Source organism: Drosophila novamexicana, unplaced genomic scaffold (assembly GCF_003285875.2).
Source record: "Drosophila novamexicana strain 15010-1031.04,08,12 unplaced genomic scaffold, DnovRS2.1 tig00000308-arrow-arrow-pilon, whole genome shotgun sequence".
In the NCBI taxonomy this organism is placed as follows: Eukaryota; Metazoa; Arthropoda; class Insecta; order Diptera; family Drosophilidae; genus Drosophila; species Drosophila novamexicana.
The window spans coordinates 1,692,555-1,717,504 of record NW_020824799.1 but is presented as its reverse complement, the minus strand read 5'-3'; the positions used below and the strand labels follow the sequence as shown (position 1 = coordinate 1,717,504).

General features: G+C 39.1%; 6 protein-coding genes and 4 non-coding genes across 10 annotated transcripts; 7 read left to right on the top strand and 3 right to left on the bottom strand.

The window, feature by feature from the left end:
• Positions 1-293: 293 nt before the first annotated feature.
• LOC115759554 (adenosine 3'-phospho 5'-phosphosulfate transporter 1) lies at positions 294-3,184 on the top strand. Its single transcript, XM_030700516.1, has 4 exons — positions 294-774; positions 835-1,897; positions 2,503-2,628; positions 2,700-3,184. Exons 1-4 carry the CDS (start codon positions 728-730, stop codon positions 2,868-2,870), a joined length of 1,407 nt encoding a protein of 468 aa, XP_030556376.1. The 5' UTR covers positions 294-727; the 3' UTR covers positions 2,871-3,184.
• An 843-nt stretch (positions 3,185-4,027) lies between these two features.
• Positions 4,028-5,055, top strand: LOC115759608. The gene is made up of 3 exons (XM_030700580.1): positions 4,028-4,502; positions 4,572-4,861; positions 4,915-5,055. Exons 1-3 carry the CDS (start codon positions 4,028-4,030, stop codon positions 5,053-5,055), a joined length of 906 nt encoding a protein of 301 aa, XP_030556440.1.
• A 10,103-nt stretch (positions 5,056-15,158) lies between these two features.
• Positions 15,159-15,716, bottom strand: LOC115759654 (pupal cuticle protein Edg-91). Its single transcript, XM_030700643.1, has 2 exons — positions 15,699-15,716; positions 15,159-15,641 (listed from the first exon to the last, which is right to left on the bottom strand). The coding sequence occupies exons 1-2, from the start codon at positions 15,714-15,716 to the stop codon at positions 15,159-15,161; spliced, it is 501 nt and encodes a 166-aa protein (XP_030556503.1).
• Positions 15,717-15,828: 112 nt separating this feature from the next.
• Positions 15,829-19,398, top strand: LOC115759653 (glycine-rich cell wall structural protein 1.8). The gene is made up of 2 exons (XM_030700642.1): positions 15,829-15,966; positions 19,042-19,398. The coding sequence occupies exons 1-2, from the start codon at positions 15,829-15,831 to the stop codon at positions 19,396-19,398; spliced, it is 495 nt and encodes a 164-aa protein (XP_030556502.1).
• A 495-nt stretch (positions 19,399-19,893) lies between these two features.
• On the top strand, positions 19,894-19,966 carry Trnav-cac. Its single transcript has one exon. It is a non-coding gene; the product is annotated as a tRNA-Val (tRNA).
• A 200-nt stretch (positions 19,967-20,166) lies between these two features.
• LOC115759652 (prismalin-14) lies at positions 20,167-20,624 on the bottom strand. The gene is made up of 2 exons (XM_030700641.1): positions 20,610-20,624; positions 20,167-20,556 (listed from the first exon to the last, which is right to left on the bottom strand). Exons 1-2 carry the CDS (start codon positions 20,622-20,624, stop codon positions 20,167-20,169), a joined length of 405 nt encoding a protein of 134 aa, XP_030556501.1.
• Positions 20,625-20,993: 369 nt separating this feature from the next.
• On the top strand, positions 20,994-21,478 carry LOC115759609 (glycine-rich protein 23). The gene is made up of 2 exons (XM_030700581.1): positions 20,994-21,014; positions 21,071-21,478. Exons 1-2 carry the CDS (start codon positions 20,994-20,996, stop codon positions 21,476-21,478), a joined length of 429 nt encoding a protein of 142 aa, XP_030556441.1.
• Positions 21,479-21,651: 173 nt separating this feature from the next.
• Trnaa-agc lies at positions 21,652-21,724 on the top strand. The gene has a single exon. It is a non-coding gene; the product is annotated as a tRNA-Ala (tRNA).
• A 631-nt stretch (positions 21,725-22,355) lies between these two features.
• On the top strand, positions 22,356-22,427 carry Trnap-ugg. Its single transcript has one exon. It is a non-coding gene; the product is annotated as a tRNA-Pro (tRNA).
• A 262-nt stretch (positions 22,428-22,689) lies between these two features.
• On the bottom strand, positions 22,690-22,762 carry Trnaa-agc. Its single transcript has one exon. It is a non-coding gene; the product is annotated as a tRNA-Ala (tRNA).
• Positions 22,763-24,950: the final 2,188 nt, after the last annotated feature.

Below are 24,950 nucleotides of genomic sequence, written 5' to 3'. Positions count from 1 at the left end.
ACTATTCAATAATCCCGATACATGAACTAGTTCATTTATCATAGGCCGTTCGATTAATTGCATTTACAACAAGGTATTCTAAATTTACCCACACGTAACTAAGCAATTTTTATCACATGATTGTATGAACTTTATTATTTAATATTAATTAAAACTTAACATCAATTAACACTTTCATAGTATTTAAAATGAATGATACATTGTTGTGTAAAATAAAGATAGGTGGCAGCGCTGCCTTAAGCATTTTAGTATTGGTATTTTGTCGCAAACAAAATATGGTTACACTGGTAGTGTAATATTTGTTATTTTAGGTTTATTTTTTGAGCATATGTTGTTAATCATCGAAATGGTGCATGTATAGTACTTGCGCAGCTGGCACGAGTTAAGGCTGTGCCACCAATCAGCAGCATAACTTCACGTTCACTAAAATACAGACGCAGCGACACGCGACTTTTTGAATAATGTAAACAAACTTCACGACACACAACACAAGCAAAACGCTGTCTTCAGTATTTGTTGTTGCGACTGCTGCTGTTCAGCTAATATTATGCAAAAACTAGTTTTGCGCGGTTATTGAACCTATGACACTTGACTTTGCCGGCTAGAACGCTCGCGGCGTGATTATTTGGCAGCTAAATTCACATCGGCGTTTGAACGTGTCAGCCAATTCAGTTCGAACCTCAAGTCAACCGTGCAGAGCTCACAGCCGGAACACAGAAATAGCCACATGCACGTTTACAAGATGAGCAATCGAGCACCGGAGCTGATTATATGGTAATATGCGAAAATAAATGTGTTGCTGCTGCCTTCTAATGTGATGGTGCTTGGTTTCAGCTCCTTTATAATAGCCAGCTTGCTGGTGATACACTTCTTCACGGACCTGTTGCGTGTCTCGCTGGCGGGCACCTATGCGCTGGATGTGACACTGTCGCAGATTATAGAAGCACAGTCCAAGGACTATGCATGGCTGCTTAAGCTGCTGGTCAACTGTTTCGGCTACAGCTGCGTCTTCGTGCCCGGCTATCTCATCTACAAATATGTGCAGCGCACCAATTACCTCGAACGTGGCAATAAGACGTTCCTGCACACAGCCATCAATATGTGCATCACAGGCAATACCAGCTACGAGGCGGTGGATGTTATTCACGTGGGCAGTAGCAGTGGCATGGGTGGGATAACGGACCGTGAACGTCCAAGCAAACGCACCAGTTCCCAGGAGGCCGTGCAGCTGCTTTGGTGCTTTGGCGGTCTTATGGTCTCATATTTAACCTGGGGTGTGCTGCAGGAGAAGATTATGACGCAAAATTATCTGAATTTCGCTGGCGAAAGTGCCAAGTTTAAGGACTCGCAGTTTTTAGTCTTTGCCAATCGCCTGCTGGCCTTCTTCGTGGCACTCTTCTATCTGCAATGGCAGCCTGCCCCGACGCGACATCGCGCGCCTCTGTACAAGTACTCGTATGCCTCGTTCTCGAATATCATGAGTGCCTGGTTCCAGTATGAGGCTCTAAAGTTTGTCAACTTTCCAACTCAGGTGCTGGCCAAATCCTGCAAAATCATACCCGTAATGCTGATGGGCAAAATCATGTCCAAAGCCAAGTATGAATCCTATGAATATGTGACGGCCGTGCTCATCTCCTTGGGCATGATATTCTTTATGAGCGGCTCATCCGAAAACAACAAGGCCAGCGGTGTGACCACCTTGACGGGCATTTTTCTGCTCTCCATGTACATGGTGTTCGACAGCTTCACGGCCAACTGGCAAGGCTCGCTTTTCAAGAGCTATGGCATGAGCTCAATCCAAATGATGTGCGGCGTCAATTTGTTCTCGTCCATCTTCACTGGCGCCTCGCTTTCAATGCAAGGCGGCTTCTTGGACTCCCTGGCGTTTGCCACAGAGGTAAGCTATAAGTAAACTTGAATTCAACTTTTGTAATTATTAATAGCTTGAAGAAAGCATGAATATTAAGGGGCTTAGATTATAATTAGCTAAATACTACTTGCTAATTAAGTATACTAATATATTGTACATTTTAATTAGCATGTTGTTAAATTATAATATGCAAAGGGGTATACTTTTGAAAATGCTTGTAACAAGCCGGCAAATGTGTTTAGTTTATTAATATATGACTATCATTTAGTAGGAAAGAGACAGCATCACGGCAGAGTAAAAACGAATAATATACACAAGACGGGAAAAAACAGAACGCAAGAGAATAAATTGAGCAGAAACCGAATTTATTAGATCAATATAATACTAATAACCAAAGCATAGAATTTTCATTCATGAGAATCGCGTAGTAAGGCAATAGTTATCGGGGCATTTTGTTATATACCTACAGGGAATTCTTTTGTTGTGCAGTCTAGAAGAAAATATTCTTAAACTAATATAGTTGTATAGTTTTTATATAGTTGTTTGTTTATTGATTGCGTATTTACATTAGCATTGTATATTTTGAATTGGAATTTCTAACAGCTAACCGAACTATTTTATTGAATTTATAGCATCCCAAGTTTGTCTTCGACATGGTTGTTCTCTCCATATGCTCGGCGGTCGGCCAATTGTTTATTTATCATACAATTGATGTGTTTGGCCCAGTTGTGTTTACCATCATCATGACTGTTCGCCAGGTGAGTGCCTCAAACACAATACAATACACACACACACACACACATACTCAATGTATTCTCACCTGTTGTAGGCTGTTGCCATCATGCTTTCCTGCTTCATCTATCAACACAGCATTTCGATGCTGGGCATCTTTGGAGTGCTCATCGTTTTTCTGGCCATCTTTTTGCGCGTGTACTGTAATCAGAAATTGCGGGCGAAACGAAAGCGTGCCGAGGCGAACAAGCCCAGAACAGCTGTGTAATTATCGCGCTGTTTTATTTATAACCACGCTCCGTTTAATTCTGGTTAAATTTGCAAAGCTGATCCCATCTTAGTTATAGGCATCCTATGAATATCCAGACTTTTGTTTAACATGCGCAGCTAGCCGAATATTCCTAATTGTATAGTTATGTTTTGTAGTTCTAAGTCAACAAATAGATATCATCCAAGTCTCGAGGCTTCAAAAAAATTGTATATGTGTGCTTAAATTAATGTAAATTTAATATTATTGCAATTGTCAACGTAAAAACCAGGGGTAGTTTTACTATATCGCTTAAGACAAAGGTGTAATTTGCATATTTTTTTTTATAAATATATGAATGTGTTTTATTATTATTATTTTATTCGTTTTAATTGCAGAACATAACATATGTAAATTAAAGAGTTTCTATAACTAAAGATGTCTTCCTTGTGGCTTTCTTTAAAAATTAAAGACAGTCTGTTGTCATATACTAGAATATCTTAATTTCTTAGCATGTTGAACATAGGTTATTGCCATATATGTATTATGTGTCACAGATTTTAAAATAATAGTTATTACATCTGCCCTTTCTCTGCAGTTGTCTGCTTCTCTCGCATCGGCAAGAAACATAATGAATGAAGGTGGTTCCCAGCGCAGTCATCGCGACATTGACCCACTTATCTAGTATTATTTTTTTGGCAACTTATAGTTTCGTATTTTTTGGCATCATCGTCAAGTTAGAGCTCCCTATGGCTGGCTGGTTAGTTGGTTGTTGGTTTTTGACACGGGTCAACGCACAAGACTCACCTCTTGTAACTTGTTTTCTGAGCTATGTGGGCGAAACGATGTTGCTGCAGATCGTAATGATGATGATGATGATGAGTTTGCCCGCTGGTTGAGTTTGCGTGGGCGTCCCAAATTAGCATTTGTATCAAAAACAATGCGAATGCGCTGGAAAAATTCAAGCCAATAAAAAAGGGCATTATGCAATCGCCTGCCTTCTAAGGGAAAACGGCAAATTTGCCAGTTGTTAGCAATTTTAGTTGGCTTTATTTTTTTGCGTACATGCATAGGTGATAAATTGGGGCGTGCTTAGCGCTGGCAGCATAGTCCGTTGCGAACAGGCCACCGAAATAGAAGTATCGCGAAGCGAGCAAAGCAAAAAGAATCCTTCAAATATGCAGCTCATCAGCCTGCTCCTGCTTGGTGCACTCGGCTATTCTGTGGCCGCACCTCGTAGCTATTACTACGGCTCCAATTACCCGCAGCGTCGAGCACCGCCTGCCGCCTACAACTACAACTCACAGAGCAGTCGCTATAGTCGACAGAGCAGCAGCAGTAGCAGCGAATCAGACAAGGAGAATCCCAAGTTTGCTGGTGCTGCGAATCAGGAGCTGGACGAGCTGAGCTCCGATGCGGGTGACAACAGATCGCTGCTGCTCAAAAAGAAGCTGAAGAAACTATATCGGCCCTATGCGGCGGCTGCTGCTGCTGCTTCCTATGGCTATGGAAGACCTTGCACACCTTTCGGACGCGACGCCGGTGGCCAACAAGATCCGCCTGAACAGGGACGTTTTCTGTTCGACGTGAATGTGTACAATGTTTATTCAGGCTCTGGTGGCTGTCGCGGATATGGCGGATATGGTGGATTGGGTGGTCTGGGTGGATTGGGTGGATTAGGTGGTGGTGGCCTGGGTGGATTAGCCGGATTGGGTGGTCTAGGTGGCGGCTTGCTATCGGATCCCATATCTCCAGTTGCTCCACTGCCGGTGCCGGTGCCAGTGCGTCCCTATGCACCTTTTGCCACCTGGCTGTCGCTTTTTGCGCCCGGCATTTTGCAAAATAGCCTGGCGGCTACAGTGCCCGCTGCGCCGTACGCTGATCCACTTCCAGTGCGTCCCGCGTCTGCTGGCGGCGATTTGCAAAGCGACCCGGCCGTGGACCCCAACTTTAATCCAGTTCCAGTGCGTCGCCCAGTGCCCAATCGCGTGTACTATGACTCTGCAGGCGCGGTAAGTCTGGCACGTCCCTAGCTTAAGCCATATACTCAAATTTCTATTTGCAGCCCCCTGTCACGCCGGGTCAGCTTCTGGGTGGTGTCTCTACGACGGTCAATGGAATAATTCAGCAGCTAACGGGTCAAGTGCAGCCGGTCTACCAAACAGGCGCATATCGGACCAGGGATAATCGCAGCAGCTATGGCTAAGCCGAAATGCGAGTTTCATAACGAAATCGATTAGTATTTAAATGTGATTATATATTAAGTAATATTTTAAGAGGAAATTGAATACATGAAATATAATTAAAATATTAAAGCCATTTAAGGGAAAGCTTACCAAGTCTTTTAACTTTGATAGTATAATAAAATTTGATAATTTCAAAAATTAAACTCATACTTTTGTGAAACTGAGCTCTACTGATTGTAGGACACATATCTGTAGCCATAAGCGACACATATATTTTCGTACTTTTATTGCATTATAATACCAAAATATTTCATATATTAATCTTTGCATTGGCCTTATCAGTCCACATTTGCTATGAGTCGGACCACTTCGGTGTTGTTGGCCAATAAGGCTAAGATAATTACAATAAATATTTAAAAATATATGAATATATATCCACATATCCGGATGATTAAAGAAGTAAATATGGTAACTCCCATCGGTCTTAAAAATAGTCTTTCACAAACTTTTCAATTGCAAATTTATTTACGCACATGTTTAAAATTCTATTAACAACGGACACATCATATCATATCATATCATATCAAATCATATCATATCCTACCATATCATATCATACAGCTTTTGTGGGGACGATCGGTCAAAACTGAAGTAATATAAACAAGTAAAAGGTTCTAGTCGGGAGCTCCCGACTAGGGGTTACCCTAAACCCTCTTCTTCCAACATCAAATGCATATATATATTCTATTTTAGAAGCTATATGTCAAGTTTGATGACTTTAGCTCTTATTATTTACCAAAATTGCCCAAAAAATAGGATATCGATATAGATTATCGATTGCTTGGAAACGGAGTAAGTTATCGATTATCGGAAACAAACTCGATCTGCGCGGGAACTAGGAGCATCTACATCTAAAATTTGAAGTCTCTAGCTCTTATAGGCTCTGAGATCCTTGCGTTCATACATACGGACGGACGGACGGACGGACAGACAGACGGACGGACGGACGGACGGACAGGCAGACGGACGGACGGACGGACAGACAGACTGACATGGCTAGATCGATTCGGCTATTGATGCTGATCAAGAATATATATACTTTATGGGGTCGGAGATGCTTCCTTCTGCCTGTTACATACATTTGGCCTTCGCACAAATACAATATACCCTTACACCCATTTTTAATGGGTTCAGGGTATAAAGACAAACCTTTTGAAAATCGGATAAGATTTGACCGAGTTATAGGGGTGGCAATTTTGTCCTATAGGATATTTGATGGTTCAATTTTCACATGAATTTCGACCAGGAATCGGCTTGCCAGATTTGGATGCCAAATTGTTCTGGAGGCCAAACCATTTACAAAAAGACAAACCTTTTGAAAATCGGATAAGATTTGACAGAGTTATGGAGGTGGGAAATTATGATCTATGTCTATATACTATTTTTGAGGGTACAATTTTTACATGAATTTCGACCAAAAATCGGGCTGCCAGATTTGGATGCCAAATTGTTCTGGAGGCCAAACCATTTACAAAAAGACAAACCTTTTGAAAATCGGATAAGATTTGACAGAGTTATGGAGGTGGGAAATTATGATCTATGTCTATATACTATTTTTGAGGGTACAATTTTCACATGAATTTCGACCAAAAATCGGGTTGCCGGATTTGGATGCCAAATTATTCTGGAGGCCAAACCATTAACAAAAAGACAAACCTTTTGAAAATCGGAGGATTTTTGACCGGTTTATAGGGGTGGCAATTTTGACCTATGTCTTTATAAGATATTTGATGGTACAATTTTCACATGAATTTCGACCAAAAATCGGGCTGCCAGATTTGGATGCCAAATTGTTCTGGAGGCCAAACCATTAACAAAAAGACAAACCTTTTGAAAATCGAATGACATTTGACCGAGTTATGGAGGTGGCAATTTTGACCTATGTCTATATACTATTTTTGAGGGTACAATTTTCACATGAATTTCGACCAAAAATCGGGTTGTCGGATTTGGATGCCAAATTGTTATAGAGGCCAAACCATTTACAAAAAGACAAACCTTTTGAAAATCGGATAAGATTTGACCGAGTTATGGAGGTGGCAATTTTGACCTATGTCTATATACTATTTTTGAGGGTACAATTTTCACATGAATTTCGACCAAAAATCGGGTTGCCGGATTTGGATGCCAAATTATTCTGGAGGCCAAACCATTAACAAAAAGACAAACCTTTTGAAAATCGGAGGATTTTTGACCGGTTTATAGGGGTGGCAATTTTGACCTATGTCTTTATAAGATATTTGATGGTACAATTTTCACATGAATTTCGACCAAAAATCGGGCTGCCAGATTTGGATGCCAAATTGTTCTGGAGGCCAAACCATTTACAAAAAGACAAACCTTTTAAAAATCGGATGAGATTTGACAGAGTGTGAAATTATGATCTATGTCTATATACTATTTTTGAGGGTACAATTTTCACATGAATTTCGACCAAAAATCGGGCTGCCAGATTTGGATGCCAAATTGTTCTGGAGGCCAAACCATTAACAAAAAGACAAACCTTTTGAAAATCGGATAAGATTTGACAGAGTTATGGAGGTGGGAAATTATGATCTATGTCTATATACTATTTTTGAGGGTACAATTTTCACATGAATTTCGACCAAAAATCGGGTTGCCGGATTTGGATGCCAAATGGTTATAGAGGCCAAACCATTACCATAAAGACAAACCTTTTGAAAATCGGAGGATTTTTGACCGGTTTATAGGGGTGGCAATTTTGACCTATGTCTATATAGGATATTTGATGGTACAATTTTCACATGAATTTCGACCAAAAATCGGGATGCCAGATTTGGATGCCAAATTGTTATAGAGGCCAAACCATTTACAAAAAGACAAACCTTTTGAAAATCGGATAAGATTTGACAGAGTTATGGAGGTGGCAAGTTTGACCTATGTTTATATACTATTTTTGAGGGTACAATTTTCACATGAATTTCGACCAAAAATCGGGTTGCCGGATTTGGATGCCAAATGGTTATAGAGGCCAAACCATTACCATAAAGACAAACCTTTTAAAAATCGGATAGGATTTGACCGAGTTATGGAGGTGGGAAATTATGATCTATGTCTATATACTATTTTTGAGGGTACAATTTTTACATGAATTTCGACCAAAAATCGGGCCGCCAGATTTGGATGCCAAATTGTTCTGGAGGCCAAACCATTACCATAAAGACAAACCTTTTAAAAATCGGATAAGATTTGACAGAGTTATGGAGGTGGGAAATTATGACCTATGTTTATATACTACTTTTGAGGGTACAATTTTCACATGAATTTCGACCAAAAATCGGGTTGCCGGATTTGGATGCCAAATTATTCTGGAGGCCAAACCATTAACAAAAAGACAAACCTTTTGAAAATCGGAGGGATTTTTGACCGGGTTATAGGGGTGGCAATTTTGACCTATGTCTATATAGGATATTTGATGGTACAATTTTCACATGAATTTCGACCAAAAATCGGGCTGCCAGATTTGGATGCCAAATTGTTCTGGAGGCCAAACCATTTACAAAAAGACAAACCTTTTAAAAATCGGATGAGATTTGACAGAGTGGGAAATTATGATCTATGTCTATATACTATTTTTGAGGGTACAATTTTCACATGAATTTCGACCAAAAATCGGGATGCCAGATTTGGATGCCAAATTATTCTGGAGGCCAAACCATTAACAAAAAGACAAACCTTTTGAAAATCGGATAAGATTTGACAGAGTTATGGAGGTGGAAATTTTGACCTATGTCTATATACTATTTTTGAGGGTACAATTTTCACATGAATTTCGACCAAAAATCGGGTTGCCGGATTTGGATGCCAAATGGTTATAGAGGCCAAACCATTTACAAAAAGACAAACCTTTTGAAAATCGGATAAGATTTGACAGAGTTATGGAGGTGGGAAATTATGATCTATGTCTATATACTATTTTTGAGGGTACAATTTTCACATGAATTTCGACCAAAAATCGGGCTGCCAGATTTGGATGCCAATTTGTTATAGAGGCCAAACCATTTACAAAAAGACAAACCTTTTGAAAATCGGATAAGATTTGACCGAGTTATGGAGGTGGGAAATTATGATCTATGTCTATATACTATTTTTGAGGGTACAATTTTCACATGAATTTCGACCAAAAATCGGGCTGCCAGATTTGGATGCCAATTTGTTATAGAGGCCAAACCATTTACAAAAAGACAAACCTTTTGAAAATCGGATAAGATTTGACCGAGTTATGGAGGTGGGAAATTATGATCTATGTCTATATACTATTTTAGAGGGTACAATTTTCACATGAATTTCGACCAAAAATCGGGCTGCCAGATTTGGATGCCAATTTGTTATAGAGGCCAAACCATTTACAAAAAGACAAACCTTTTAAAAATCGGATAAGATTTGACCGAGTTATGGAGGTGGGAAATTATGATCTATGTCTATATACTATTTTTGAGGGTACAATTTTTACATGAATTTCGACCAAAAATCGGGCCGCCAGATTTGGATGCCAAATTGTTTTGGAGGCCAAACCATTACCATGAAGACAAACCTTTTGAAAATCGGATAAGATTTGACAGAGTTATGGAGGTGGGAAATTATGATCTATGTCTATATACTATTTTTGAGGGTACAATTTTCACATGAATTTCGACCAAAAATCGGGCTGCCAGATTTGGATGCCAAATTATTCTGGAGGCCAAACCATTAACAAAAAGACAAACCTTTTGAAAATCGGATAAGATTTGACCGAGTTATGGAGGTGGCAATTTTGACCTATGTCTATATACTATTTTTGAGGGTACAATTTTCACATGAATTTCGACCAAAAATCGGGTTGCCGGATTTGGATGCCAAATTATTCTGGAGGCCAAACCATTAACAAAAAGACAAACCATTTGAAAATCGGATAAGATTTGACAGAGTTATAGGGGTGGCAATTTTGACCTATGTCTATATAGGATATTTGATGGTACAATTTTCACATGAATTTCGACCAAAAATCGGGATGCCAAATTGTTATAGAGGCCAAACCATTTACAAAAAGACAAACCTTTTGAAAATCGGATAAGATTTGACCGAGTTATGGAGGTGGGAAATTATGATCTATGTCTATATACTATTTTTGAGGGTACAATTTTCACATGAATTTCGACCAAAAATCGGGCTGCCAGATTTGGATGCCAAATTGTTCTGGAGGCCAAACCATTTACAAAAAGACAAACCTTTTAAAAATCGGATGAGATTTGACAGAGTGTGAAATTATGATCTATGTCTATATACTATTTTTGAGGGTACAATTTTCACATGAATTTCGACCAAAAATCGGGCTGCCAGATTTGGATGCCAAATTGTTCTGGAGGCCAAACCATTTACAAAAAGACAAACCTTTTAAAAATCGGATGAGATTTGATAGAGTGTGAAATTATGATCTATGTCTATATACTATTTTTGAGGGTACAATTTTCACATGAATTTCGACCAAAAATCGGGTTGCCGGATTTGGATGCCAAATGGTTATAGAGGCCAAACCATTTACAAAAAGACAAACCTTTTGAAAATCGGATAAGATTTGACCGAGTTATGGAGGTGGGAAATTATGATCTATGTCTATATACTATTTTTGAGGGTACAATTTTCACATGAATTTCGACCAAAAATCGGGTTGCCGGATTTGGATGCCAAATTGTTCTGGAGGCCAAACCATTTACAAAAAGACAAACCTTTTGAAAATCGGATGAGATTTGACAGAGTTATGGAGGTGGGAAATAATGATCTATGTCTATATACTATTTTTGAGGGTACAATTTTCACATGAATTTCGACCAAAAATCGGGATGCCAGATTTGGATGCCAAATTGTTATAGAGGCCAAACCATTTACAAAAAGACAAACCTTTTGAAAATCGGATAAGATTTGACCGAGTTATGGAGGTGGGAAATTATGATCTATGTCTATATACTATTTTTGAGGGTACAATTTTCACATGAATTTCGACCAAAAATCGGGCTGCCAGATTTGGATGCCAAATTGGTCTGGAGGCCAAACCATTTACAAAAAGACAAACCTTTTGAAAATCGGATAAGATTTGACCGAGTTATAGGGGTGGCAATTTTGACCTATGTCTATATACTATTTTTGAGGGTACAATTTTCACATGAATTTCGACCAAAAATCGGGTTGCCGGATTTGGATGCCAAATTGTTATAGAGGCCAAACCATTTACAAAAAGACAAACCTTTTGAAAATCGGATAAGATTTGACCGAGTTATGGAGGTGGGAAATTATGATCTATGTCTATATACTATTTTTGAGGGTACAATTTTCACATGAATTTCGACCAAAAATCGGGCTGCCAGATTTGGATGCCAAATTGTTATAGAGGCCAAACCATTTACAAAAAGACAAACCTTTTGAAAATCGGATAAGATTTGACCGAGTTATAGGGGTGGCAATTTTGACCTATGTCTATATACTATTTTTGAGGGTACAATTTTCACATGAATTTCGACCAAAAATCGGGTTGCCGGATTTGGATGCCAAATTGTTATAGAGGCCAAACCATTTACAAAAAGACAAACCTTTTGAAAATCGGATAAGATTTGACCGAGTTATAGGGGTGGCAATTTTGACCTATGTCTATATACTATTTTTGAGGGTACAATTTTCACATGAATTTCGACCAAAAATCGGGCTGCCAGATTTGGATGCCAAATTGTTATAGAGGCCAAACCATTTACAAAAAGACAAACCTTTTGAAAATCGGAGGATTTTTGACCGAGTTATAGGGGTGGCAATTTTGACCTATAGGATATTTGATGGTACAATTTTCACATGAGTTTCGACCAGGAATCGGGTTGCCAGATTTGGATGCCAAATTGTTCTGGAGGCCAAACCATTTACAAAAAGACAAACCTTTTGAAAATCGGATGAGATTTGACAGAGTTATGGAGGTGGGAAATAATGATCTATGTCTATATACTATTTTTGAGGGTACAATTTTCACATGAATTTTGACCAGGAATCGGGCTGCCAGATTTGGATGCCAAATTGTTATAGAGGCCAAACCATTTACAAAAAGACAAACCTTTTGAAAATCGGATAAGATTTGACCGAGTTATAGGGGTGGCAATTTTGACCTATGTCTATATACTATTTTTGAGGGTACAATTTTCACATGAATTTCGACCAAAAATCGGGTTGCCGGATTTGGATGCCAAATTGTTATAGAGGCCAAACCATTTACAAAAAGACAAACCTTTTGAAAATCGGAGGATTTTTGACCGGTTTATAGGGGTGGCAATTTTGACCTATGTCTATATAAGATATTTGATGGTACAATTTTCACATGAATTTCGACCAAAAATCGGGATGCCAGATTTGGATGCCAAATTGTTATAGAGGCCAAACCATTTACAAAAAGACAAACCTTTTGAAAATCGGATAAGATTTGACCGAGTTATGGAGGTGGGAAATTATGATCTATGTCTATATACTATTTTTGAGGGTACAATTTTCACATGAATTTCGACCAAAAATCGGGTTGCCGGATTTGGATGCCAAATTGTTCTGGAGGCCAAACCATTACCATAAAGACAAACCTTTTGAAAATCGGAGGATTTTTGACCGGTTTATAGGGGTGGCAATTTTGACCTATGTCTATATAAGATATTTGATGGTACAATTTTCACATGAATTTCGACCAAAAATCGGGATGCCAGATTTGGATGCCAAATTGTTATAGAGGCCAAACCATTTACAAAAAGACAAACCTTTTGAAAATCGGATAAGATTTGACCGAGTTATGGAGGTGGGAAATTATGATCTATGTCTATATACTATTTTTGAGGGTACAATTTTCACATGAATTTCGACCAAAAATCGGGCTGCCAGATTTGGATGCCAAATTGGTCTGGAGGCCAAACCATTTACAAAAAGACAAACCATTTGAAAATCGGATAAGATTTGACAGAGTTATAGGGGTGGCAATTTTGACCTATGTCTATATAGGATATTTGATGGTACAATTTTCACATGAATTTCGACCAAAAATCGGGATGCCAAATTGTTATAGAGGCCAAACCATTTACAAAAAGAAAAACCTTTTGAAAATCGGATAAGATTTGACAGAGTTATGGAGGTGGGAAATTATGATCTATGTCTATATACTATTTTTGAGGGTACAATTTTCACATGAATTTCGACCAAAAATCGGGTTGCCGGATTTGGATGCCAAATTGTTCTGGAGGCCAAACCATTACCATAAAGACAAACCTTTTGAAAATCGGAGGATTTTTGACCGGTTTATAGGGGTGGCAATTTTGACCTATGTCTATATAAGATATTTGATGGTACAATTTTCACATGAATTTCGACCAAAAATCGGGATGCCAGATTTGGATGCCAAATTGTTATAGAGGCCAAACCATTTACAAAAAGACAAACCTTTTGAAAATCGGATAAGATTTGACCGAGTTATGGAGGTGGGAAATTATGATCTATGTCTATATACTATTTTTGAGGGTACAATTTTCACATGAATTTCGACCAAAAATCGGGCTGCCAGATTTGGATGCCAAATTGTTCTGGAGGCCAAACCATTTACAAAAAGACAAACCTTTTGAAAATCGGATGAGATTTGACAGAGTTATGGAGGTGGGAAATAATGATCTATGTCTATATACTATTTTTGAGGGTACAATTTTCACATGAATTTCGACCAGGAATCGGGTTGCCAGAGTTGGATGCCAAATTGCATATATATATATTTTATTTTAGAAGCTATATGTCAAGTTTGGTGACTCTAGCTCTTATTATTTACCAAAATTGCCCAAAAAACAGGATGTCGATATCGATTTTTATCGGAGTAAGTTATCGATTATCGAAAGCAAACTCGATATGCGCGGGAACTAGGAGCATCTACATCTAAAATTTCAAGTCTCTAGCTCTTATAGGTTCTGAGATCCTTGCGTTCATACATACGGACGGACGGACGGACGGACAGACAGACGGACGGACGGACGGACGGACAGGCAGACGGACGGACGGACAGGCAGACGGACGGACGGACGGACAGACAGACTGACATGGCTAGATCGACTCGGCTATTGGTGCTGATAAAGAATATATATACTTTATGGGGTCGGAGATGCTTCCTTCTGCCTGTTACATACATTTGGATTTCGCACAAATACAATATACCCTTACACCCATTTTTAATGGGTTCAGGGTATAAAAACACATAAGCACAACACATATAAAGACAACGCATTATTTATAAAAGAGTACACCTTTCTCTCTCACCTTCCTTCCATCTCTAAAATATAAAATTTCTATGCGGGTTTCAAGAATTCAAGTCATGTTCATAGATTTTGTATTTTTGGTGACTGCAAAATGGTGCAGAAAACAGAGAACAAAACTATTGAAAGGGAGCAAAAGGACGATTCTCTATATTGTTTATGTGATTATATCTTAAGCTGAGAGATATTTTTCTAACTTCCCAAACTTCTAAATCAAATGAAAATAAATATCATTAAAAAAAATGTTAAAACGAAAGATGAATTGTGCTGGCCAGACAATTATATTTTTGGCGACAATTATTCTAAAAATATTTTCGTACATTATATGCAATTACTTTGTGAGAAACAAAAAATGTATATATATATATATCTAAAGCGAACCTGTGCTTAGATTAAGTGGTCCCATAAATTGCCTTTATGCTGCATAGCATAATAGCATTAAAAGCGATGAATAATTTTACATTCTGTTCCTCCCCTTGCTCGAGATATTAGTCAGGCACGTACTATATAAATCTCGCATCATTGGCCATAAAATTTATGCACGTCGCGTTTAGCTCATTAAAATCAAGAAGACAACAATACAGCAATAACAATAACTATAACGATGACAAGGACAACGCATCCATAGCGACAAGAGAAACCGGATTTTGTAGGGGCTTTCCAGGTTTCATATGTTTTGTATTTTTCGTGTATTTAACAATCTGGATTTTCAGTACAAAAAGTAAAAGCTAACTAGACGTAAAAATCACATTCTGCTCTGATTATCGGCCAAAGAAGCCGCCGCCACCGCCATAGCCGCCATTATAATAATTATTGGAATACTGAGACTGCGACTGACTATAGTGGCCTCCATATGATCCACCGTAGTTGTTGTAGGCACCACCTCCTGGATAGTAACCGCCGCCACCACCGCCGTAGTAAGGCTTGTGTCCATATCCACTGTAACCGCCGCCTGGATAATAACCACCTCCGAAGCCATGACCGCCGCCATGACCGCCGCCATGATGATAGCCACCACTTGGATAATAGCCACCACCGGGATAGTAGGAGCCACCTCCATTGTAGTAATCACCGCCGCCACCACCGCCGAAACCACTATAGAGTCCCGCATTTATGCCCACGCCTGCGCTCAGTCCAACGCTGCCGCCAAAGCCACCGCCGAGCAGTCCAAACGAGCGTCCCTCGCCCTTGATAGGTGCCGGTGCTGCAACTCCATATCCGACAAGCGCCAATACGGTCAACAGCTGTAAGAGAACGACCGATGAGCAAGTGCATCAAGAGGTGAACCCACCAATACGTACACAACACAAGCGCGCCATTCCGAGTGTGAAATAAATCTATGTGGATGTGTCGCCCACCGAATCGGTAACGAAACTAAATTGCAATTGTGAAGTGCTTTGCGCTTATATACCTGCTGTATTTGTATGCCCAATGAACGGCCATAAGAAGCTCAGTACGCGCTACGCATTGCCAAGTAATTCTACGCAAATTGCAGAACCAACAGCGGACCACAACGAAATGGAAACCGAACCAGAACCAGTTAGTGACGAAATCACGGAATACCCCTCGGTAAACAATGCTGACGAGGCATCAGGCCTCAGAATGCGTTAATTTAGTCGATTGTCAAAATATACGTACACACATCATTTCTTGAGGGTTAAGGCAATTGTCGGCCGTCGCTGTAGAAGATCAAGATCACAAAAAACCCAATAAAAATAATCGCTTCACCGATCAAGCATCCGAGTTCACCGAAGATTGAATACCCTTTTAACAGAAGAGCAAAGATATATATTATTTTATATTAGTTTCTGTCCTGTACTCATCACGAATACTTATTGACAAATAAAGTATTAATATTAAATATAAAAAAATATAAAAATGAATTGTCACGACTTAAGTTCGAAATAATAATATAGACAAAGATTATGTGCTTTGTGTAAGAGTATAACAAGCAGCAATAACAATAACAAAAGACTTAGGCAACAAACTTTACACAGAACGTGCAGCGAAGCATGGGCTGAGATGTCGGAAACATCATCAGCGCCTACGACCAGCATTCATTTGGCTCATTAGCACTCGATGTTTGTTTTTTGTATTTGGCGGCTGTTGCTCCAGCGATCCGATTTGTGTACTCATCTATATGTTAGCTAGTATAATGTAAGGCACGCCTTCACTTTCATTGGCGGTTTATTCACCTTTGCAAGATTACTCGGCTGACGTCAGAGAAAACCACCCGCATAATTATAAGGAAGTTATTTTTATAGAGAATAGAATACTCATGGATAATCTAATTAAACTTGAAATCAGACGAATGGCATGAGAAAATATAGACATCAAGTGCAAATATCATTAAATAAATTTTTAGAATAATTATATTAATTTTGCAACCAAGTGTGACAAAAATTTACATTCGTGCTTATAATTCCCAACTAATTTAAGCCAAGGCTTGATACGTTATTTAGAAAGTAAGCAGGGAAGCCTACCCTTTGTGACGCCCTTAATTGTACCTTAAAATTGAAATAGTTGAACAGGTTTTACAGTTGTGTTCTTTTATATTTATTTAGGTTTGCAAATTGGCATTTCCCAGTTTGTTTTTTGCCCACCTTGAGCTTTATATTATCATGTTATTATTGAAGTACATTTAATTATATGCCTAGAGCATATTCTATATATTGGTAATTACTGATGCTTACTTCCGTTTAAGTTTCACATGATAAAAAGAAAAACTCCATAGCATTTGTCACCAAGTAGCCAACTAAGCGCCAGCTATGAAGGTTCGTGGAGCAAGTTCTTTAAGCCTTAAGTACCCGACTAATCCTTCTTACTCTATTTAAATATAGATTGCTTTATTTTACAATGCGCTGTTCTGCCTAGGTCTCTGCTCTTTGGCTGCACCACAGTGGCCAGGAATTGGGTCCTCGGGTTACGGCTTTGCACCCTGGGCAGGATATGGAAACTACGGCTCATCCAGTGCCAGCGTCGCAGCCAGCAGCAGCAGCAGCGGCTTTCAGGGCTATGGTACGCAAGGATATGGTTATGGCTGGCCAGGCTATGGCTACGGGTACGGAAACTACGGCGGAGGCTACCAGCAGCAGTACAATCAGTATCAGTACAGTGGGTACAATAACTACGGTTCTGGAAATGGTCTTGGCTATCCGTTCGGCTATGGCAGATAAGTCAGTAAATAAATGGATATGCATATGAATGTAAATGTTTGCATACGTTAAGCTTTTAACTGCTGGAAATTTCAGTTTGGATTTTGTTAGATTTCTTTTTTGTTGGACTTTGTTTTTTCTTTTTTGGAGGTCAATAAAACGAAAATACCCAAGCATGTACGAGCATACGATGATTCATTTGATTCGCTTAGTGAAATAGACCTCAATATATATGAGCATGGCACAGTCCCCCAATCTGTTTGTATCGTTATGAAATACCTGTTTTAGTTAAAGGAAGTAGTTTTCTCTTAAAAAGCGTTTCCTAGCAGTACACTTCACGTAGTGCTAATTTTCGAAAACTTGACAAATATATTTGCTCTTCAATTCCTTTTAAATTTATCAATTAACATATTCGAAATCACGTGATGAACAAAATCTAGTCAAAAATTGAATAACTACATCACAACATAATTAGGCTTTGGGCTTTTATATTTGTTCTTATATTTATTCCCTGAGCTAAGCTTCAACTTAAGGTTTTTAAATTATTTATTAAATTTTAAAAATCTAATAACATGGCATATTAGACGTAAATTCCCAAACTCAGCTTATTTCATGACATAGTAATTGTACCCGTTGCAAGGGTATAAAACCTTAAATTAAGAACGCCTCTTTGGAACTGGAAATACTCTAAATGGGCCTGTTTCGGCTGACCATTCATAATTTTCAGCCGTTATTAGCACTTGCCAACATATACGCTTGTTTCCATCAGTTGACTTTACACTGTTTTCATATATGTTCCATTTTTTTTTCTTTTTTGCTCCTATTCATTTTGAAAACCAGAAATTTTCAGGGTCAATTTGTGTGCATACAGCAAAGATGCCCACATATTAAATAAAAGCTGAAGTCCACAGCAACAAAAACAACAATGAAGACAAACAAGATCTCGTCGCGAGGCGAGATTGCATAAGGGCGACAATAACCGCGCAGAAAACGCGACAGCGACATAAAAACTGATCGCTCACAACGCAGCAGCTTCAATTGCACAGAAATCGTGGTCCATGCAAGCGATAGAGATTTGGACTTGAAGGCTTACAAGACAACAAGTGAAACAACAACAATATAATTAACGAGGCCATAAAGTTAAATATTCAACCAATTTAAATCAATTAAACAACTGTAACTTCGTGTAAAATGCAAATCATTGTGAGTAAAAACTTGTGTTCAAAACTAAATTTGTAAAAAGTACGCATTTTGTATAATAGCATAAACCAAATATGGTCTTATCCAATGTTAAATAACAAACAATTTTTAAATTGTTTTTGCGCTTTTTAAATTGTTAAGTTGCAACTCAACAAATTTTTTTTTAAGAATTTGTTAAAAATTTAAATGTGTTTAGTGAAGATACATATTTTTTCAACTAATGAAAACATTTAAAATCTATTTTATTTTTTAAATATTATTTTTATTTTATATTAATTATAATTTACAGCGTTCTTCACATCGGTTGGTCCTACTGTTCGGCATATGTTTGATGTGCCTGCTCCAAGGTGCCACAGCCGGTAAAGTGAAGCTCTTTGCATTTAAGGGTCCGCATGCCGGATTTGTTGGATTGAAAGTACGAACTCCAAAGTTGCTAGGACTTAAGCATGGACTGGTGGGACATAGTGGCGGATTCGGTGGCGGCTTTGGTGGTGGCTTCGGTGGTTCAGTAGGCGTCGGCGGAGGCTTCGGCGGTGGCCACAGTAGCGGCTATGAGCATCACGAGGAATATCATCACGAGAGCCACTACAGCAGCGGGGGAAGCTATGGAGGTGGCAGTTTCGGAGGCGGCTTGTGGGGAAAATAAGTAAAATGTTCCTTAATAGCCGAAGTTAGACTTTAAACAAATTATCTTTATTAGCATCATAATGATTGTTATGCTTATTACATCCTCTCCATTAGAATTATGTTGTTATTCAGTTCTAAGCTCACTCTCATTTGCGTACAAAAATAAAATGTATAAATTAAGAATTGCATACTTAGGAAATAATATGGGAGATATCCCACATTTTGATGTTCATTAAAATTTGTAAGTAAATATCTAAAAATCTAAATTTACCCCTCCCTTACTCATTCTCTCTCTTTCTGTCTTTCTCTGCCTCTTTCTTTCTCTCGCACTCTCTTTAATCCACCCTCAATGATGAAAAATAATAGTTATAACTTATAGGCCTTAACCGCCTGTTACTCGTTATATAGATGGCGTGATATATTTTTTCTATTTATTTCGTTTAAAACAAATGAACAATAGATGGCGGCTTCTAATAGCAGCTCTTGTAAGAAATAAGATGGTCCTATATCATAAGTTTCCGTAGTGTAGTGGTTATCACGTGTGCTTCACACGCACAAGGTCCCCGGTTCGAACCCGGGCGGGAACAATCAGTAATATTTTTTGATACAAAATATATTTTTTCATTCGCTACAAGCCAAATATATTTGATTATTTTTGTTATTAAATATGTATTCACATTATATTTTAAATATCATGTAACTAAAAGTAAAGTTAGAATAAATAATGTTCTAAAAGTTATGATAAAAACACTATCATCTATATAACATTAAATTTCTGAATTGCATGCTAACGTCTTCTGAAGCCTCCTCCAAAGCCACCAAAGCCACCGCCGTAAGCTCCACCACTGTATGATGAGAAACTTTCATATCCTCCATACCCACCGTAACCACCAAATCCACCATAACCGCCAAATCCACCGCCACCTAATCCTCCTTTCCAGCCGTGTTTGAATGGTCGTGCAACTGGGTATGGAACTGGCACCGGTTGGGGCACTGCAACTGGAACGGGCACTGGCTGAGCCACTGGAATTGGCTGAGGCACAGGAATCGGTTGGGCAACAGGATAGGGTACTGCATAGCCCCCGCCAAAGCCTCCGCCAAACTTTTGTCCTCCAAAACCATGTGCCTGGCTAGATTTTAGCGTCAGGCACAGCAGCACCAGCGCCGAGAGAATTCTCTAAAAATGCGCGTTGTATTTGGGAATTTTTCAATATTGACTTTGGAACTCACTGTGTTTGGTATCATGATGTGGACAACTTCTAATCATCAAGAGATACGAGTTGTCACTTTTATAGCGTTTTCTGAGACTTCCTGTACTTCCTTTTCTCGACGAGTTCAAAGAACTCTGAAACTAACGTTAGACGAGTAGAACCAGTTTTATTTTTTCGTCAAGCCTTAATCTTAAATATTAATGCGAATTTTTAGTAGCAGCAACTAATGCGAGAAAATAACAAATCGTGTGAAAGACATTGATAGCGTTCAAATCGTGGGTTTAAGGTCGCCGCACAGTTCCACAGTTCCGGGCCTACGTGGGCGTTTGTTCTAAGATCTTGTTATAAAAACTGAAGCTTCTGGCATTCAGACAAACAGTCAAGTGAGAGACAATATACAAAGATGTTTAAGATTAGCTGTACCGTAAGTAAATCGATTTTGATCAAACTCCAGCATCTTCTCATAATTTATTTCAACAGTTGCTGGTGATAGTGCTCCTAGGCAGTTGCTATGCACAATACCAATACCCACAGCAACGTCCAGATGCGGGTGGTGCTGCCGGTTCTATCTCTGCTTCACCTGGTTCACCTGGCGGAGTTGACAATCGCATCATAGGATTAGGCGGACTGCTTGGAGGTGGCGGTGGAGGTGGCGGACTGCTTGGCGGCGGCGGTGGAGGTGGCTTGTTTGGCAATCTCTTGGGTGGTCTGCTAGGTGGTGGACGTCAACCTTTGGGACAAGCATATCCATCACCCGTGCCTTCATATGGAGGCGGTTACCCAGGATATGGTTATGGTGGTGCTCTTGGTCCTGGCTACGCGGGCGGCTTCCCCGGCAACAATTTCGGTGGCGGCTTTGGTCCTGGTTACGGCAACTACTATGGTTGAACCGTTTATTTGTTGGATGTGCCATAGTCCACTGAAGTATTATTCAAATGATTATTTTAACTATGTTTTCGGTTTATATATATAAGTTTGTTGACCATTTAAATACAAAGCACATAAAATGCAAAGCTAAATGCGTGTCGGTTGTTTACAATTAGGCAGCATGAACTACAGATGGGGATGTAGCTCAGATGGTAGAGCGCTCGCTTAGCATGTGAGAGGTACGGGGATCGATGCCCCGCATCTCCAAGGTTTCTGGAATATATTTTGCCTTGAGCAATACTTATTTTTTATACCTTGTACCAAACATATACAAGTAATGAAGGAATATGGTATAATATTGTAACGTGCATTTTAAATCTTGTGCGATATATGTATTTATATAATTTCGTACAGCATGTATGTACATATTCCTTACTTTCACAGATACTAGAGCACTAGACAAAAAATTGGTAAATTCTTAAACATCATAAGCAAGTAAAGTTTGCGTTTCGTTTAGATTCATTCGGTTGACGACTAAAAACTGTTTAAATAACAATTTTATTAATATACAGAAATAAAATTTCAACAACATATGTATTTCTCCTAAGCATTTCAGAATTATCGAACATGTGTTTTATGTGAATTGAAATAAACATATATATATGCTTACCCGTACCAAAGACAATATAAACAGTTTCTTTGCCCGTACATTGTTTAAGCTTTTATGTAATTACACATGTAAAGGGGAATACATTTAGAGTTAAAATATATTTAATTGTATATCTTTATTTTTAAATTTCTCAAGCCATTTTGATTATTTACAAATTATTATTATTTAACCTAAATATATCTTCATGATATGAGAACAAAACTGTTCACGGCGCCTCATCCGTCATGAGGCTCAATGGTCTAGGGGTATGATTCTCGCTTTGGGTGCGAGAGGTCCCGGGTTCAAATCCCGGTTGAGCCCACTCTGATATTTTTTGTTTGCTTCGATTTTATTTATTATCCATATAATCCTACTGTTAGTAAAATGTAAATTTAACACGCCACACACAGCTAATATGCATATAAATTATAAATTTTATATTAAAGTGTTTCATAAACAATTTAACAATTTGAGCAAATCATCTGTGAGTTTAAAAAATAGTACTATTAAATTATATTATTGTATATTAGGAGAATTGAAAAAAAAATATATATTTAAAAAAATAGTATAAGAAAAAGTACATTGGAGATGCGGGGCATCGATCCCCGTACCTCTCACATGCTAAGCGAGCGCTCTACCATCTGAGCTACATCCCCGTTGAAAGTGTACACAGCCATTGAGCGTTTTGTCAGTCGGGTTACTATTTGCTAATATTGTGTCCATTTTATGGCATTTTTATACATTATCAAGGTTGATATTGAAATAGTTTTTTATACACACACTTCTTAAATTATGGGCATCTTTAAAAGCCTTAAAATGTTAATTAGCTATTTTTAAAGTAATAATCTATCAGTTCCAACATAAAACATATTCATCACATTGGCTGCCATTCTTTGGTCGGCTGCTTCAAACTCGATAAGAAGTTGACGTCGTTGGCTCGACAACTTGAATAAACTTATGCATTTAATTTCCGTTTCCGGTCAGTGAAAGTTGTCCAAAAGAAAGCAACAACAACACCTGCCAACAGATGGACCTCGGACCTGGACAACACACAACTCGTTCCAGTTTCGTGCTCCATTGTTGTCATAGCACAAACACAAATAAACACGCGGACAATTTCATATGGGGAACAGAAACGAAAGGCAAAGAGAGAGAACTGGAGCCACTGCTGCTGCTGCTGGATATGGATGCGATGTAGCTGTGGTCCCGTTCCGATCCCGCTGACCATCAGCCGTTACTATCTGCACTTTCACACTTGTGTTTATACAACTGTCGCTCGCTGGCGTATTTGTTTGCCCGCTCCAGAAGAGCCACGCCCTTCCTGGCAAGCTCTATTATTATTTTCACAAGTTATATAAAAATAATAACAGAAACGGACTGGGCTACGAGCTAACCGAAGCCGGGCGAGCCGTCCATGGCCATCCATTATGCTCTCGGGCATTTATTTGCCAAACAATTCAGCAGCGCGTTGGGTTTACGTCTGCTCCTTGGGCAACTTCAACCACTTCATCAGCATTCAGCAACCAGCAACCAGCTCCTGCATCGGCATCAGCATCAGCATCGGCATCGGAGCCAGCAATGTCTGGAGCTATCTTATGGTTTATGATGGAATCAAAACAAATGCCAGCGTTTCGGTTGCTCCTGATGAGTTTGTTTATGCAGATTGGTTTGGAGTTTTTCGGCGTTAATGGATAAATGTCCATGTGTGCTTGTGTCCGCTTGTGTGTACTCTGTACACGTACATAAGTAGGTGTATGTAATGTTCCTGCTCCTTATTTTAGCTCACATTTTTACATGTAACCCTTTTTACTGACCTACCAAGACAGGCTATAGCAGTTTGATCATTAAGCTTGTAACATTAGGCAATATTTCGGTTCTCCTTGCAAATCTTTATAAGGCAGGAACAAGGCGTACGCATCATCAGCTGTTCGTTTTTCAGGTTTTAGTAAATTCAGTAAAATTGAATTAAATATATTGCTGTATATCTTCATCTTAAACTCTTGACATAAGCCTTATATAGGTTACTTTCAACCGAACATTTAAATTTCTGCCCACCATAAAGACAAAAAAAAAAAAATCTTTACTTAAGCAAATATTGGTAACATTTCTATATTTTTTATGTACTTGAAAATGCTTTAAAACTTAAATCTCTTGTAAAAATTAAAGTGTGAATACGAAGTTTTAAGCAATAATAATAACGATATGTCTTGAATTGAAAGTCTTGTCGGTCAAATCCATAAACTGCCTTTGCTGAAGTCCAGAGCTAAGAAAGAGTAACTAAAGTTCGTTAACTACGAACTAAGGATTCGTTTCTTGTGAATTTTTGTTTTCCTTTTTTGTTGCACGCTTTTCAATTAAAATTGTATTGTTTTCTTTTACTTTGTCTGCGTTGTTTACTTAGGCGAGGCTGCTTAGCCGAAAGCACATGACGATAAGTTGGGTCCGCAGCCAGGAACCGGAACAGGTCCAGCTCCAAATCCAAAGCTGCTGGCGCTCGCTTGAGGCGGCGGCGTGGCCGGTGGCAGCATTGCTGGTGGCGGCAAGGGCAGCGGTCGCGGCGCAGGCGGGGCCAGCGGTGTGGGCTGCCGAGCAGGCCCAAAGAAGCCGGGACCATAGGGCGGACTGGCCACAGAGCTGCCGGTATTCTGATCGGTCTGATATATATACACATTGCTGTTGCCTTGAGCCTGTTGCTGCTGCTGCTGCTGCTGCTGTAGAGGCGAAACATAGTAGGTAGGATAGAAGCCGCCCGGTTGTGGCCCAATGGCCGCAGGATTGCAGCCATAAGACGGACAATTGAAATAACCATTGAGTGGGAAAGCAGCGCCAGCGTAGAGCGGTGCA

What these genes read in the sequence shown, in the direction of transcription:
- LOC115759554 (XM_030700516.1), top strand. Translation starts at nt 728, where the DNA reads ATGCACGTTTACAAGATGAGCAATCGAGCACCGGAGCTGATTATATG. An exon ending in GCACCGGAGCTGATTATATG is followed by an intron (nt 775 to 834) that starts GTAATATGCGAA and finishes GCTTGGTTTCAG; the next exon opens with CTCCTTTATAATAGCCAGCT. An exon ending in TCATCATGACTGTTCGCCAG is followed by an intron (nt 2,629 to 2,699) that starts GTGAGTGCCTCA and finishes CACCTGTTGTAG; the next exon opens with GCTGTTGCCATCATGCTTTC.
- LOC115759609 (XM_030700581.1), top strand. Translation starts at nt 20,994, where the DNA reads ATGTTTAAGATTAGCTGTACC. An exon ending in TGTTTAAGATTAGCTGTACC is followed by an intron (nt 21,015 to 21,070) that starts GTAAGTAAATCG and finishes TTATTTCAACAG; the next exon opens with TTGCTGGTGATAGTGCTCCT.
- LOC115759608 (XM_030700580.1), top strand. Translation starts at nt 4,028, where the DNA reads ATGCAGCTCATCAGCCTGCTCCTGCTTGGTGCACTCGGCTATTCTGTG. An exon ending in TGGCGGATATGGTGGATTGG is followed by an intron (nt 4,503 to 4,571) that starts GTGGTCTGGGTG and finishes TGGGTGGTCTAG; the next exon opens with GTGGCGGCTTGCTATCGGAT. An exon ending in ACTATGACTCTGCAGGCGCG is followed by an intron (nt 4,862 to 4,914) that starts GTAAGTCTGGCA and finishes TTCTATTTGCAG; the next exon opens with CCCCCTGTCACGCCGGGTCA.
- LOC115759653 (XM_030700642.1), top strand. Translation starts at nt 15,829, where the DNA reads ATGAACGGCCATAAGAAGCTCAGTACGCGCTACGCATTGCCAAGTAAT. An exon ending in AAATCACGGAATACCCCTCG is followed by an intron (nt 15,967 to 19,041) that starts GTAAACAATGCT and finishes TATAATTTACAG; the next exon opens with CGTTCTTCACATCGGTTGGT.